This window comes from Bombina bombina, chromosome 9, assembly GCF_027579735.1.
Source record: "Bombina bombina isolate aBomBom1 chromosome 9, aBomBom1.pri, whole genome shotgun sequence".
Taxonomy (NCBI): domain Eukaryota; kingdom Metazoa; phylum Chordata; class Amphibia; order Anura; family Bombinatoridae; genus Bombina; species Bombina bombina.
In genome coordinates this window covers 2411832-2426314 of record NC_069507.1, presented here as the reverse complement: position 1 = coordinate 2426314, position 14483 = coordinate 2411832, and the positions used below count along the sequence as shown (strand labels likewise).

The 14483-nt window shown below is 41.8% G+C and overlaps 1 protein-coding gene across 1 annotated transcript in view; it reads right to left on the bottom strand.

Moving 5' to 3' along the window:
• Window positions 1-14483, bottom strand: part of LOC128639724 (probable E3 ubiquitin-protein ligase HERC4) — a 346975-nt gene that overhangs the window by 128304 nt on the left and 204188 nt on the right. Inside the window, exon 6 of the mRNA XM_053691838.1 lies at window positions 5288-5379. Coding sequence (XP_053547813.1) covers window positions 5288-5379 — 92 coding nt within the window. The remainder of the gene's footprint in view (window positions 1-5287; window positions 5380-14483) is intronic.

The following is a 14483-nucleotide window of genomic DNA, read 5'->3' as shown; positions in this document are numbered from 1 at the left end:
CTGCTGGGTGATCCTCTTGCAGCTTCCTGTTAGGAAGAGATATATTCCATAAGTAATGGATGACCCGTGGACTGACTACACTTAACAAGAGAAAAACTTTTATTGAAAAAAAAAAAAAAAAACGTTGACCTGCCACTGCCTCCACTGATATCCCAGGACATACTTGAAAACGAGAGAAATCTCAATGTATCCTTCCTGGTAAAATATTTTATAAATAAATAAAATAAATAAATATCATAAGTGTGACGTGATGCTTCACTAGTGTCTCTCACTACAGAGGATAGTGTTTCTGTTTTACCCATTGGTGTTTATGTGTGTGTGTGTATGTATGTATGTGACTGTGTGTGTGTGTGTGTGTGTGTGTGTATGTATGTGACTGTGTGTGTGTGTGTGTGTATGTATGTATGTGACTGTGTGTGTGTGACTGTGTGTGTGTATGTATGTGACTGTGTGTGTGTGTGTGACTGTGTGTGTGTATGTATGTGACTGAGTGTGTGTGTGTGTGTATGTGTGTGTGTGTATGTGACTATGTGACTGTGTATGTGACTGTATGTGACTGTATGTATGTATGTATGTGTGTCACTGTGTGTGTGTGTGACTGTGTGTGTGTGTATGTGACTGTGTGTGTGTGTGTATGTGACTGTGTGTATGTATGTGACTGTGTCTGTGTGTATGTGACTGTGTGTATGTATGTGACTGTGTGTATGTATGTGTATGTGACTGTGTGTGTGTATGTGACTGTGTGTGTGTGTATGTGACTGTGTGTGTGTGTATGTGACTGTGTGTGTGTATGTGACTGTGTGTGTGTGTGTATGTATGTGTGTGTGTGTGTGTGTGTGTGTGTGTGTGTGACTGTGTGTGTGTGTGTATGTGACTGTGTGTGTGTATGTATGTATGTATGTGACTGTGTGTGTGTGTGTCTGTGTATGTATGTGACTGTGTGTGTGTCTGTGTATGTATGTGACTGTGTGTGTGTATGTATGTGACTGTGTGTGTGTGTGTGTGTATGTATGTGACTGTGTGTGTGTGTGTGTGTATGTATGTGACTGTGTGTGTGTGTGTGTGTGTGTGTGTGTATGTGACTGTGTGTATGTATGTGACTGTGTGTGTGTATGTGTGTGTATGTGACTATGTGACTGTGTATGTGACTGTATGTGACTGTATGTATGTATGTATGTATGTATGTGTGTCACTGTGTATGTGACTGTGTGTGTGTGTGTATGTGACTGTGTGTGTGTGTATGTGACTGTGTGTGTGTGTATGTGACTGTGTGTGTGTGTATGTGACTGTGTGTGTGTGTATGTGACTGTGTGTGTGTGTATGTGACTGTGTGTGTGTGTATGTATGTGACTGTGTGTGTATGTATGTGACTGTGTGTGTATGTGTGTGTGTATGTGACTGTGTGTATGTATGTGACTGTGTGTATGTATGTGTGTATGTGACTGTGTGTCTGTGTGTGTGTATGTGACTGTGTGTCTGTGTGTGTGTATGTGACTGTGACTGTGTGTGTATGTGACTGTGTGTGTATGTATGTGACTGTGTGTGTATGTATGTGACTGTGTGTGTATGTGTGTATGTGTGTGTGTATGTGACTGTGTGTATGTATGTGACTGTGTGTGTCTGTGTGTATATATGTGTGTGTGTCTGTGTGTGTGTATGTGACTGTGTGTGTATGCATGTGACTGTGTGTGTGTGTGTGTGTGTGTGTGTATGTATGTGACTGTGTGTATGTATGTGACTGTGTGTGTGTGTATGTGACTGTGTGTGTGTGTGTGTGTGTGTGTGTGTGACTGTGTGTATGTGACTGTGTGTATGTATGTGACTGTGTGTGTGTGTATGTGACTGTGTGTGTGTGTGTGTGTGTGTGACTGTGTGTATGTATGTGACTGTGTGTGTGTGTATGTGACTGTGTGTGTATGCATGTGACTGTGTGTGTGTGTGTGTGTGTGTGTATGTATGTGACTGTGTGTATGTATGTGACTGTGTGTGTGTGTATGTGACTGTGTGTGTGTGTGTGTGTGTGTGTGTGTGACTGTGTGTATGTGACTGTGTGTATGTATGTGACTGTGTGTGTGTGTATGTGACTGTGTGTGTGTGTGTGTGTGTGTGACTGTGTGTATGTATGTGACTGTGTGTGTGTGTATGTGACTGTGTGTGTGTGTATGTGACTGTGTGTGTGTATGTGACTGTGTGTGTGTATGTATGTGTGTGTGTATGTGACTGTGTGTGTGTATGTATGTGTGTATGTGACTGTGTGTGTGTATGTGACTGTGTGTGTGTATGTGACTGTGTGTGTGTATGTGACTGTGTGTGTGTGTGTATGTGACTGTGTGTGTGTATGTGACTGTGTGTGTGTATGTGACTGTGTGTGTGTATGTGACTGTGTGTGTGTGTATGTATGTGACTGTGTGTGTATGTATGTGACTGTGTGTGTATGTATGTGACTGTGTGTGTGTGTATGTGACTGTGTGTGTGTGTATGTGACTGTGTGTGTGTGTATGTGACTGTGTGTATGTATGTATGTGACTGTGTGTGTATGTACGTGTATGTGTCTGTGTGTGTATGTACGTGTCTGTGACTGTGTGTGTATGTATGTGACTGTGTGTATGTATGTGACTGTGTGTATGTATGTGACTGTGTGTGTATGTATGTGACTGTGTGTGTATGTATGTGACTGTGTGTGTATGTATGTGACTGTGTGTGTATGTATGTGACTGTGTGTGAGTGTATGTGACTGTGTGTGTATGTATGTGACTGTGTGTGTGTGTGACTGTGTGTGAGTGTATGTGACTGTGTGTGTGTGACTGTGTGTGTGTGACTGTGTGTGTGTGACTGTGTGTGTGTGACTGTGTGTGTGTGACTGTGTGTGTGTGACTGTGTGTGTGTGACTGTGTGTGTGTGACTGTGTGTGTGTGACTGTGTGTGTGTGACTGTGTGTGTGTGTGTGTGTGTGTGACTGTGTGTGTGTGACTGTGTGTGTGTGACTGTGTGTGTATGTATGTGACTGTGTGTGTATGTATGTGACTGTGTGTGTATGTATGTGACTGTGTGTGTATGTATGTGACTGTGTATGTGTGTATGTGACTGTGTGTGTGTGTGTGTATGTGACTGTGTGTGTGTGTGCGACTGTGTGTGTGTGTGTGACTGTGTGTGTGTGTGTGTGTGTATGTGACTGTGTGTGTGTGTGTGTGTGTGTGTATGTGACTGTGTGTGACTGTGTGTGTATGTATGTGACTGTATGTGTGTGTATGTATGTGACTGTGTGTGTGTGTGTATGTGACTGTGTGTGTGTATGTATGTGACTGTGTGTGTGTATGTATGTGACTGTGTGTGTATGTATGTGACTGTGTGTGTATGTATGTGACTGTGTGTGTATGTATGTGACTGTGTGTGTATGTATGTGACTGTATGTGTATGTATGTGACTGTATGTGTATGTATGTGACTGTGTGTGTATGTATGTATGTGACTGTATGTGTATGTATGTGACTGTGTGTGTATGTATGTGACTGTATGTGTATGTATGTGACTGTGTGTGTGTGTATGTATGTGACTGTGTGTGTATGTATGTATGTGACTGTGTGTGTGTGTATGTATGTGACTGTGTGTGTATGTATGTGACTGTGTGTGTATGTATGTGACTGTATGTGTATGTATGTGACTGTATGTGTATGTATGTGACTGTGTGTGTGTGTATGTATGTGACTGTGTGTGTATGTATGTATGTGACTGTGTGTGTGTGTGTATGTATGTGACTGTGTGTGTGTGTATGTATGTGACTGTGTGTGTATGTATGTGACTGTATGCGTGTGTATGTATGTGACTGTGTGTGTGTGTATGTATGTGACTGTGTGTGTGTGTATGTATGTGATTGTGTGTGTATGTATGTGACTGTATGTGTGTATGTATGTGACTGTATGTGTGTGTATGTATGTGACTGTATGTGTGTGTATGTATGTGACTGTATGTGTGTGTATGTATGTGACTGTGTGTGTGTATGTATGTGACTGTGTGTGTGTATGTATGTGACTGTGTGTGTATGTATGTGACTGTGTGTGTATGTATGTGACTGTGTGTGTATGTATGTGACTGTGTGTATGTATGTGACTGTATGTGTATGTATGTGACTGTGTGTGTATGTATGTATGCGTGTGTATGTATGTGACTGTGTGTGTGTATGTATGTGACTGTGTGTGTGTGTATGTATGTGACTGTGTGTGTATGTATGTATGTGACTGTGTGTATGTATGTGACTGTGTGTGTATGTATGTGACTGTGTGTGTATGTATGTGACTGTGTGTGTATGTATGTGACTGTGTGTGTGTGTGTGTGTATGTATGTGACTGTGTGTGTGTGTATGTATGTGTGTGTATGTATGTGACTGTGTGTGTATGTATGTGACTGTGTGTGTATGTATGTGACTGTGTGTGTATGTATGTGACTGTGTGTGTATGTATGTGACTGTGTGTGTGTGTATGTATGTGTGTGTATGTATGTGACTGTGTGTGTATGTATGTGACTGTGTGTGTATGTATGTGACTGTGTGTGTGTATGTATGTGACTGTGTGTGTATGTATGTGACTGTGTGTGTATGTATGTGACTGTGTGTGTGTGTATGTATGCGTGTGTATGTATGTGACTGTGTGTGTATGTATGTGACTGTGTGTGTATGTATGTGACTGTGTGTGTGTGTATGTATGCGTGTGTATGTATGTGACTGTGTGTGTATGTATGTGACTGTGTGTGTGTGTGTATGTATGCGTGTGTCTGTCTGTGACTGTGTGTGTATGTATGTGACTGTGTGTGTGTGTGTATGTATGCGTGTGTATGTATGTGACTGTGTGTGTATATTTATATTCTTGCACCTGGGCCCTGTGGTTTCTAGTTACGCCTCTGACCCCTTGATTGCCCTGAACACAGTGTAAATCAATGAGTAACATTAAGGAGAGGGAGGGACCAAGGAAGAAAGCGGAGTATGGCTGCTGTGAGAACATGCAACAGCCAAATATAAGGAACATCATTGCCATGGGCTTAAAGGCAAACTACCTGGCAACAGGTACCGTTTATAGGTGCTGTACAACCTTAAAATGATGTTTACCACCTGTCTATCTTACAGGATGCTATTACTGGGGATTAAGGTGTACTTCCTTTACAGAGTAACTATGATCACATAATGAAGAAAGCAAACATTACATTAACATGAGAGAACACTGTATAATATAATAATATACAGAAGAATGGAGTAAAAGGTGAGGTAAGTATTCATTATTAGATTCTTCAGAATATACCTTTGTTAGTGCTGCTGTATGATCTTCCCCGCAGGAAATATAAACAATTTTCTGAGAGCGGAGAGACTTTAGAAGGGCCGGTACATATCTGTCTGTGGGAGAAAAAGAAAAGGATTTAATTCTGCCGTGTATGATAAATGCTGGCACTGTGATAATAATGAGGAGGGAATTAGGACTTAGAGTGACAAGTCGGGAGCATACCTTCCTCATGTAAGAGTAATTATTAACTTTATTAGTCCATAATTAAAACAGGGAACTTAGCCCTGAATAAACCCCACCAATCCCCTTAAAGGGACACTGAACACAAATTTTGTCTTTCATGATTCAGATAGAGCAAGACATTTTAAGTAACTTTCTAATTTACCCCTATTATAATTTTTTTTTTATTTTAAAAGCAGGAATGTAAATCTTAGCAGCCAGCCCATTTTAGGTTCAGCACCATGGATAGTGCTTGCTTATTGGAGGCTTACATTTACCCACCAATATGCAAGCATAACCCAGGTTCTCAACCAAGAATGGGCCGGCTCCTATGCATCACACTCCTGCTTTTTAAATAAAGATAGCAAGAAGAACAAAGAAAAAATGATAATAGGAGTAAGTTGCTTAAAATTGCATGCTCTATCTGAATCATAAAAGACATTTTGGGGTTTAGTGTCCCTTTAAGTACAAACTAAAAGATTGTGATTCACCCCCCTGTTTCCTAGCCGATAACTGGAAGAGTCGACTTCAGGTGCCAGGGGTGATGAGCACAAACCAGCTGCGATACAACAAACGCTTTTCGGCTTTAGTACAGGCCTTTTATCAAGGTTTGGATAGACAAACTGGAGCACCAGTACCGGGTTCCTTGTAAGCATAAATGGTGAGTGATTACCGCCAATCATCATTGTGGATATGGCCACACCCACCAATCATCCAACCGTTACTCATCTGGGTCTCATGCCTTGGGGGGGGTGCCCAATCTGCTAAATTCATTGGTACAGCGGTTATCGTCTGCTTACTGGGTGGATATTTGTCCTTTCATTACTATAAGAGAAAGTCCTATTTGAGATTATGTAATATTACTGTTTGCATTTATCCCCTTACCCAGCTGACAGCCCGACCGGTTTCCATCGCATTCCCATAGCTTACATCAAGTAAGTGCGATACACTTCTCACTATTGAATCTGTTTACCCCAGTGCCTGATCCTATTTAGATCACGATTGGCTAAACCTTAGACCTAGTGAGCGCTACAGTTCTTTATGTTTAAATAGCCCCATTAAATCAGGCTAATTGTAGGGTGATATGTCTGCACTGTTGCTAGATATGGTTAAGCAAAGGGTATAGGTTAGGCTGTCTTGCCACACTTAGATGTTCGGGCATTCCTTTAACCAGGATCCTAGTCCTCATTCCAACATAAAATAGGTTACAGTCACATGATATACAGTGCACTACATTGGTGCTTTTGCAACTATGATTATTGATTTCAATTTTTTATTGAACCTGTCGACCATAACCTGCTTTTTAGCCATGTGGCAACATACCTTAAAACTTCCACATGGAATGGAACCTTTAAATATTAGGGGTTTATTTGCGTACCTATCAAAGTGACTCCTTGCAAGATCACTTAAAGGGACAGTCTAGGCCAAAATAAACTTTCATGATTCAGATAGAGCATGTAATTTTAAACAATTTTCCAATTTACTTTTATCACCAATTTTGCTTTGTTCTCTTGGTATTCTTAGTTGAAAGCTTAACCTAGGAGGTTCATATGCTAATTTCTTAGACCTTGAAGTCCACCTCTTTCAGATTGCATTTTAACAGTTTTTCACCACTAGAGGGTGTTAGTACACATATATCATATAGATAACAGTGTGCTTGTGCACGTGAAGTTATCTGGGAGCAGGCACTGATTGGCTAGACTGCAAGTCTGTCAAAAGAACTGAAAAAAGGGGCAGTTTGCAGAGGCTTAGATACAAGATAATCACAGAGGTTAAAAGTATATTATTATAACCGTGTTGGTTATGCAAAACTGGGAAATGCGTAATAAAGGGATTAAAAAAAATTAAATTCTGGTGTAGACTGTCCCTTTAAATTGTTGGCTCTCCTGTATGTGAACAAAGTTCTTTTCTTTTAATAACGATTTTAACTGTTCATCTGACCTCAGGATATGCCAATGCTTTTTAAAAATCCCTAAGACCTTTTTACTTTGGGGGGGAAGGAAGTAGAAATAATCTGATTTCATTATTATCCTTTAATTCTTTTGGATTTAACAGCTCATTTCTATAATTTCCCATTGCTACAGGATATGCCATGGCTAGTGGTTTTCATGAGAAACCTCCTTGTAGCAGTCTCTTTCTTAATTCTGATGCAGCTACTCTGAAGGATTTCACAGCGGTACAAATTCCCCTAATGGTAAGCCCTTTAATTGTTGCACTTGTGGCACATAGTATATTATTTGTTGGCAATGGTTTTCTAAAGGTATCTGTTTCCAATTTGGCATCTGGAGGAGCTACCAATTGTCCAACTACGTTCATGCATTGAAGCATTGTAGGAGGAAGAGTTTTGGTGGATAAAAGCAAAAGGCTTCTGCAATTCTAATCTGCAAGTATCTGTGAGAGTCTCTCCCCTCCCTCCCCGCCTACCATACCAGAGCGAGCTACATTGAGTTAATTGGCGCGATCGGGCTGGCTGTAACTATACAGCGTGCCATGATGCGCTTCTGAAAAATAAAATGTATGCTTCCCTGATAAATTTCTTTTTTGACACAATGAGTCCACGGATCATCTTAATTACAAATGGGATATTCACCTCCTGGTCAGCAGGAGGCGGCAAAGAGCACCACAGCAAAAGCTGTTAAATATCACCTCCCTTCACTCCCACCCCAGTCATTCGACCCAAGTATAGGAGAGAAAGGAAACAACAAGGTGCAACGTTTCTCGGTCTTAGGTGACCGTTTCACCATGATGCACCTGATGAAACCATCACCTAAGACCGAGAAACGTTGTTTTGTGAAATAAAGATTTTTTTTATTTTTACAAGACGTTGTTCCCACGAACTTGTTTTTAATCAGTTTTTATTACACTTGGAGGATTTTGCACACAGTGTGTTATCAACACCTGCATCACTGTGTAATTCAGACTACCGGGTTAGGCTACCTCAAATACAGTTTAAAAGCCTGCTAGAGCTAAGACCACATTGATGATCTGTGATCCTGTTGGGAGAGTAACATATCCGGTCTCCACCTTAATACCCCAAAGAGCGGATCAACACCTGCGAGAGTGGGAGTCAGCTGGACGACTCTTAAGGTTCCAGAAGGCGTTTGTGACACTTCTCAAGTGTCTGGGAGCTTGTAAGTACCAGCTATACTTGCGCATTTGGGGCTTGTTTATTCCACTGATCTTGCACTATGGTGGCGCCTTATTTCTTATTTCACGTTTGTGTAACAAAGCAGATAAGGCAGAAACTTGACCCTTTAGGGAACTTGTCGATAATCCCTTCTCCAAACCCTCTTGGAGAAAAGGCAAAATTCTAGGAATCCTGACTCTACTCCAGGAGTAGCCCTAGAATTCACACCAATAGAGATATTTACGCCATATCTTATGGTAAATCTTTCTTGTTACAGGCTTACGAGCCTGAATCATGGTCTCTATGACCGTGTCTGAAAGGCCCCGCTTGGATAAAATTAAGTGTTCAATCTCCAAGCAGTCAGCTTCAGAGAAACTAGATTTGGATGGAGGAAGGGTCCTTGTATTAGAAGGTCCTTCCGCAACGGAAGTCTCCAGGGTGGCAGAGATGACATGTCCACCAGATCTGCATACCAAATCCTGCGAGACCAAGCCGGTGCAATGAGGATCACTGAGGCCCTCTCCTGCTTGACTCGAGCATTACCCGAGGAAGAAAAGCAAACAGAAGAAATAGGTATGCTGGGCTGAAGTTCCAAGGTACCGCCAAGGCATCTATTAGAACCGCCTGAGGGTCCCTGGATCTCGACCCATACCTCAGGAGCTTAGCATTCTGCCAAGATGCCATGAGATCAAATTCCGGTTGACCCCATTTGAGAATCAGATTGGAGAGCACTTCCAGATGGGAGTTCCCACTCCCCCGGATGAAACGTCTGCCTGCTTCGGAATCCGCCTCCCAGTTGTCCACCTATGGTATGTGGATCGCCGACAGACCGCAAGAGTGGGCTTCCTCCTTCATCGCTAAGGGACTCCTGGTTCCTCCCTGATGATTGATGTAAGCCACTGAAATTATGTTGTCCAACTGAAAACTGATAACCTGGACCGAGGCTAATTGAGGTCAGGAGAGCATTGAATATCGCTCTCAGCTCCAAAATGTTTATAGGAAGAACAGACTCTGACTGAGTCCAAACTCCCTGAACCTTTAGGGAGTCCCAGACTGCTCCCCATCCCAGAAGGCTGGCATCTGTTGTTGTGACAGACCCTTCTGTCAGTACTGGAAGGGTTAACTCTGTTCAGCTTTGAGAAGCTATTTTCTAAAGACAGGTTTGCAGGCATCAGTTCTAATTAAGTTTAAGTGATAAACATTCCCATTGTTCAATCACATCTAGAGAGCAGACGCCCCAGTGATAAGAAAGGACCAAGTGTGTCTTGTGTTTAACTTGTTATCTGCTGAAGTAATGTGATTCTATTGTGGCCTGTCAAAGGGCGTTGTCCCTCTATCTAATGAACAATATTCTTTCAACCCCCCATCTGGGGTCAGACCTGCATAAATACTGGGCATATGGCCCTTAATAAAGTACATTCTGTTTTAAACCTGAAAACTGGCTGGGTTGTGAGTTGCTGATCCCATATTCAGGACATTGTTCCCTGGTGTTAACCCTTGGTATCCTGTTGGTACTGTAACAATTGGTGGCAGCGGTGGGATGAACCTTATCGCCCAGAAGAGCAACTACACAAGCCAGGGGAAAGATAGCCAGCAGCAAACCCAAGGCTATATTAATTGCCGAGCTGATGGAGGGAGACAGAGCTCGCAGTGCTACGCCTCCAGCAGCCATGGAGGAGACCCTATACCAGAGGGAAATGAGGACCAGGCTGGAATTTTTACCCCAACCTGTACCACGGGACATGCTATCCGTGGTAATGGCAGATGTGCAGGAGTACGTGATGGCACACAGTCCGCGGAATGCATCCTCCCGAGCAGAATCCATTTCGGAAGCACTCAGCAACCCAGTAAGACCCAAAATCCCATACCATGCCTTTAAAATGTTTTGTGAGAAGGATGAGATCGATGGGTATTTACAGGATTTTGAGAGACTGTGCGAATTACATGATTTGGAGCAGTCCGTATGGGTGCCGGTGCTAGAAGGCAAGCTAGCCGGTAGGGCAGTGGAAGCGTATCGCGCTGTACCAAGGGAGGACAGCAAGGATTACGCTAAAGTGAAGAGAGCGATCTTGGAAAGATATGCCATTACCCCAGAGGCATACCGGCGCAAGTTTAGAGGCCTGCGCAAGCCAGAAAACATAATTTATGTAAGAACTTACCTGATAAATTCATTTCTTTCATATTAGCAAGAGTCCATGAGCTAGTGACGTATGGGATATACATTCCTACCAGGAGGGGCAAAGTTTCCCAAACCTCAAAATGCCTACAAATACACCCCTCACCACACCCACAATTCAGTTTAACGAATAGCCAAGAAGTGGGGTGATAAGAAAAAAGTGCGAAGCATAAATATAAGGAATTGGAATAATTGTGCTTTATACAAAAAAATCATAAACACCACAAAAAAGGGTGGGCCTCATGGACTCTTGCTAATATGAAAGAAATGAATTTATCAGGTAAGTTCTTACATAAATTATGTTTTCTTTCATGTAATTCGCAAGAGTCCATGAGCTAGTGACGTATGGGATAATGACTACCCAAGATGTGGATCTTTCCACGCAAGAGTCATTAGAGAGGGAGGGATAAAATAAAGACAGCCAATTCCTGCTGAAAATAATCCACACCCAAAATAAAGTTTAATGAAAAACATAAACAGAAGATTCAAACTGAAACCGCTGCCTGAAGTACTTTTCTACCAAAAACTGCTTCAGAAGAAGAAAATACATCAAAATGGTAGAATTTAGTAAAAGTATGCAAAGAGGACCAAGTTGCTGCTTTGCAAATCTGATCAACCGAAGCTTCATTCCTAAACGCCCAGGAAGTAGAAACTGACCTAGTAGAATGAGCTGTAATCCTTTGAGGCGGAGTTTTACCCGACTCGACATAGGCATGATGAATTAAAGATTTCAACCAAGATGCCAAAGAAACGGCAGAAGCTTTCTGGCCTTTTCTAGAACCGGAAAAGATAACAAATAGACTAGAAGTCTTTCGGAAAGACTTAGTAGCTTCAACATAATATTTTAAAGCTTTAACAACATCCAAAGAATGCAACGATTTCTCCTTAGAATTCTTAGGATTAGGACATAATGAGGGAACCACAATTTCTCTACTAATGTTGTTGGAATTCACAACCTTAGGTAAAAAAATCAAAAGAAGTTCGCAACACCGCCTTATCCTGATGAAAAATCAGAAAAGGAGACTCACAAGAAAGAGCAGATAATTCAGAGACTCTTCTGGCAGAAGAGATCGCCAAAAGGAACAAAACTTTCCAAGAAAGTAATTTAATGTCCAATGAATGCATGGGTTCAAAAGGAGGAGCTTGAAGAGCCCCCAGAACCAAATTCAAACTCAAAGGAGGAGAAATTGACTTAATGACAGGTTTTATATGAACCAAAGCTTGTACAAAACAATGAATATCAGGAAGATTAGCAATCTTTCTGTGAAAAAGAACAGAAAGAGCAGAGATTTGTCCTTTCAAAGAACTTGCGGATAAACCTTTATCTAAACCATCCTGAAGAAACTGTAAAATTCTCGGAATTCTAAAAGAATGCCAAGAAAAATGATGAGAAAGACACCAAGAAATATAAGTCTTCCAGACTCTATAATATATCTCTCTAGATACAGATTTACGAGCCTGTAACATAGTATTAATCACAGAGTCAGAGAAACCTCTTTGACCAAGAATCAAGCGTTCAATCTCCATACCTTTAAATTTAAGGATTTGAGATCCTGATGGAAAAAAGGACCTTGCGACAGAAGGTCTGGTCTTAGCGGAAGAGTCCACGGATGGCAAGAGGCCACCCGGACAAGATCCGCATACCAAAACCTGTGAGGCCATGCCGGAGCTACCAGCAGAACAAACGAGCATTCCTTCAGAATCTTGGAGATTACTCTTGGAAGAAGAACTAGAGGCGGAAAGATATATGCAGGATGATACTTCCAAGGAAGTGATAATGTATCCACTGCTTCCGCCTGAGGATCCCGGGATCTGGACAGATACCTGGGAAGTTTCTTGTTTAGATGAGACGCCATCAGATCTATTTCTGGAAGCTCCCACATTTGAACAATCTGAAGAAATACCTCCGGGTGAAGAGACCATTCGCCCGGATGCAACGTTTGGCGACTGAGATAATCCGCTTCCCAATTGTCTATACCTGGGATATTAACCGCAGAGATTAGACATGAGCTGGATTCCGCCCAAACCAGAATTCGAGATACTTCTTTCATAGCCAGAGGACTGTGAGTCCCTCCTTGATGATTGATGTATGCCACAGTTGTGACATTGTCTGTCTGAAAACAAATGAACGATTCTCTCTTCAGAAGAGGCCAAGACTGAAGAGCTCTGAAAATTGCACGGAGTTCCAAAATATTGATCGGTAATCTCACCTCCTGAGATTCCCAAACTCCTTGTGCCGTCAGAGATCCCCACACAGCTCCCCAACCTGTAAGACTTGCATCTGTTGAAAATACAGTCCAGGTCGGAAGAACAAAAGAAGCCCCCTGAATTAAACGATGGTGATCTGTCCACCACGTTGGAGAGTGTCGTACAATCGTTTTTAAAGATATTAATTGAGATATCTTTGTGTAATCCCTGCACCATTGATTCAGCATACAGAGCTGAAGAGGTCGCATGTGAAAACGAGCAAAGGGGATCGCGTCCGATGCAGCAGTCATAAGACCTAGAATTTCCATGCATAAGGCTACCGAAGGGAATGATTGTGACTGAAGGTTTCGACAAGCTGAAATCAATTTTAGACGTCTCTTGTCTGTCAAAGACAGAGTCATGGACACTGAATCTATCTGGAAACCCAGAAAGGTTACCCTTGTCTGAGGAGTCAATGAACTTTTTAGTGAATTGATAGTCCAACCATGATCTTGAAGAAACAACACAAGTCGATTCGTATGAGATTCTGCTAAATGTAAAGATTGAGCAAGTACCAAGATATCGTCCAAATAAGGAAATACCACAATACCCTGTTCTCTGATTACAGACAGAAGGGCACCGAGAACCTTTGTAAAAATTCTTGGAGCTGTAGCTAGGCCAAATGGCAGAGCCACAAACTGGTAATGCTTGTCCAGAAAAGAGAATCTCAGGAACTGATAATGATCTGGATGAATCGGAATATGCAGATATGCATCCTGTAAATCTATTGTGGACATATAATGCCCTTGTTGAACAAAAGGCAAGATAGTCCTTACAGTTACCATTTTGAACGTTGGTATCCTTACATAACGATTCAATATTTTTAGATCCAGAACTGGTCTGAAGGAATTCTCCTCCTTTGGTACAATGAAGAGATTCGAATAAAACCCCAGCCCCTGTTCCAGAACTGGAACTGGCATAATTACTCCAGCCAACTCTAGATCTGAAACACATTTCAGAAATGCTTGAGCTTTCACTGGATTTACTGGGACACGGGAAAGAAAAAATCTCTTTGCAGGAGGTCTTATCTTGAAACCAATTCTGTACCCTTCTGAAACAATGTTCTGAATCCAAAGATTGTGAACAAATTTCTTTGAAAAAACGTAACCTGCCCCCTACCAGCTGAGCTGGAATGAGGGCCGCACCTTCATGTGGACTTAGAAGCTGGCTTTGCTTTTCTAGAAGGCTTGGATTTATTCCAGACTGGAGATGGTTTCCAAACTGAAACTGCTCCTGAGGATGAAGGATCAGGCTTTTGTTCTTTGTTGAAACGAAAACGATTATTAGCCCTGTTTTTACCCTTAGATTTTTTATCCTGTGGTAAAAAAGTTCCTTTCCCACCAGTAACAGTTGAAATAATAGAATCCAACTGAGAACCAAATAATTTGTTACCCTGGAAAGAAATGGAAAGTAGAGTCGATTTAGAAGACATATCAGCATTCCAAGTT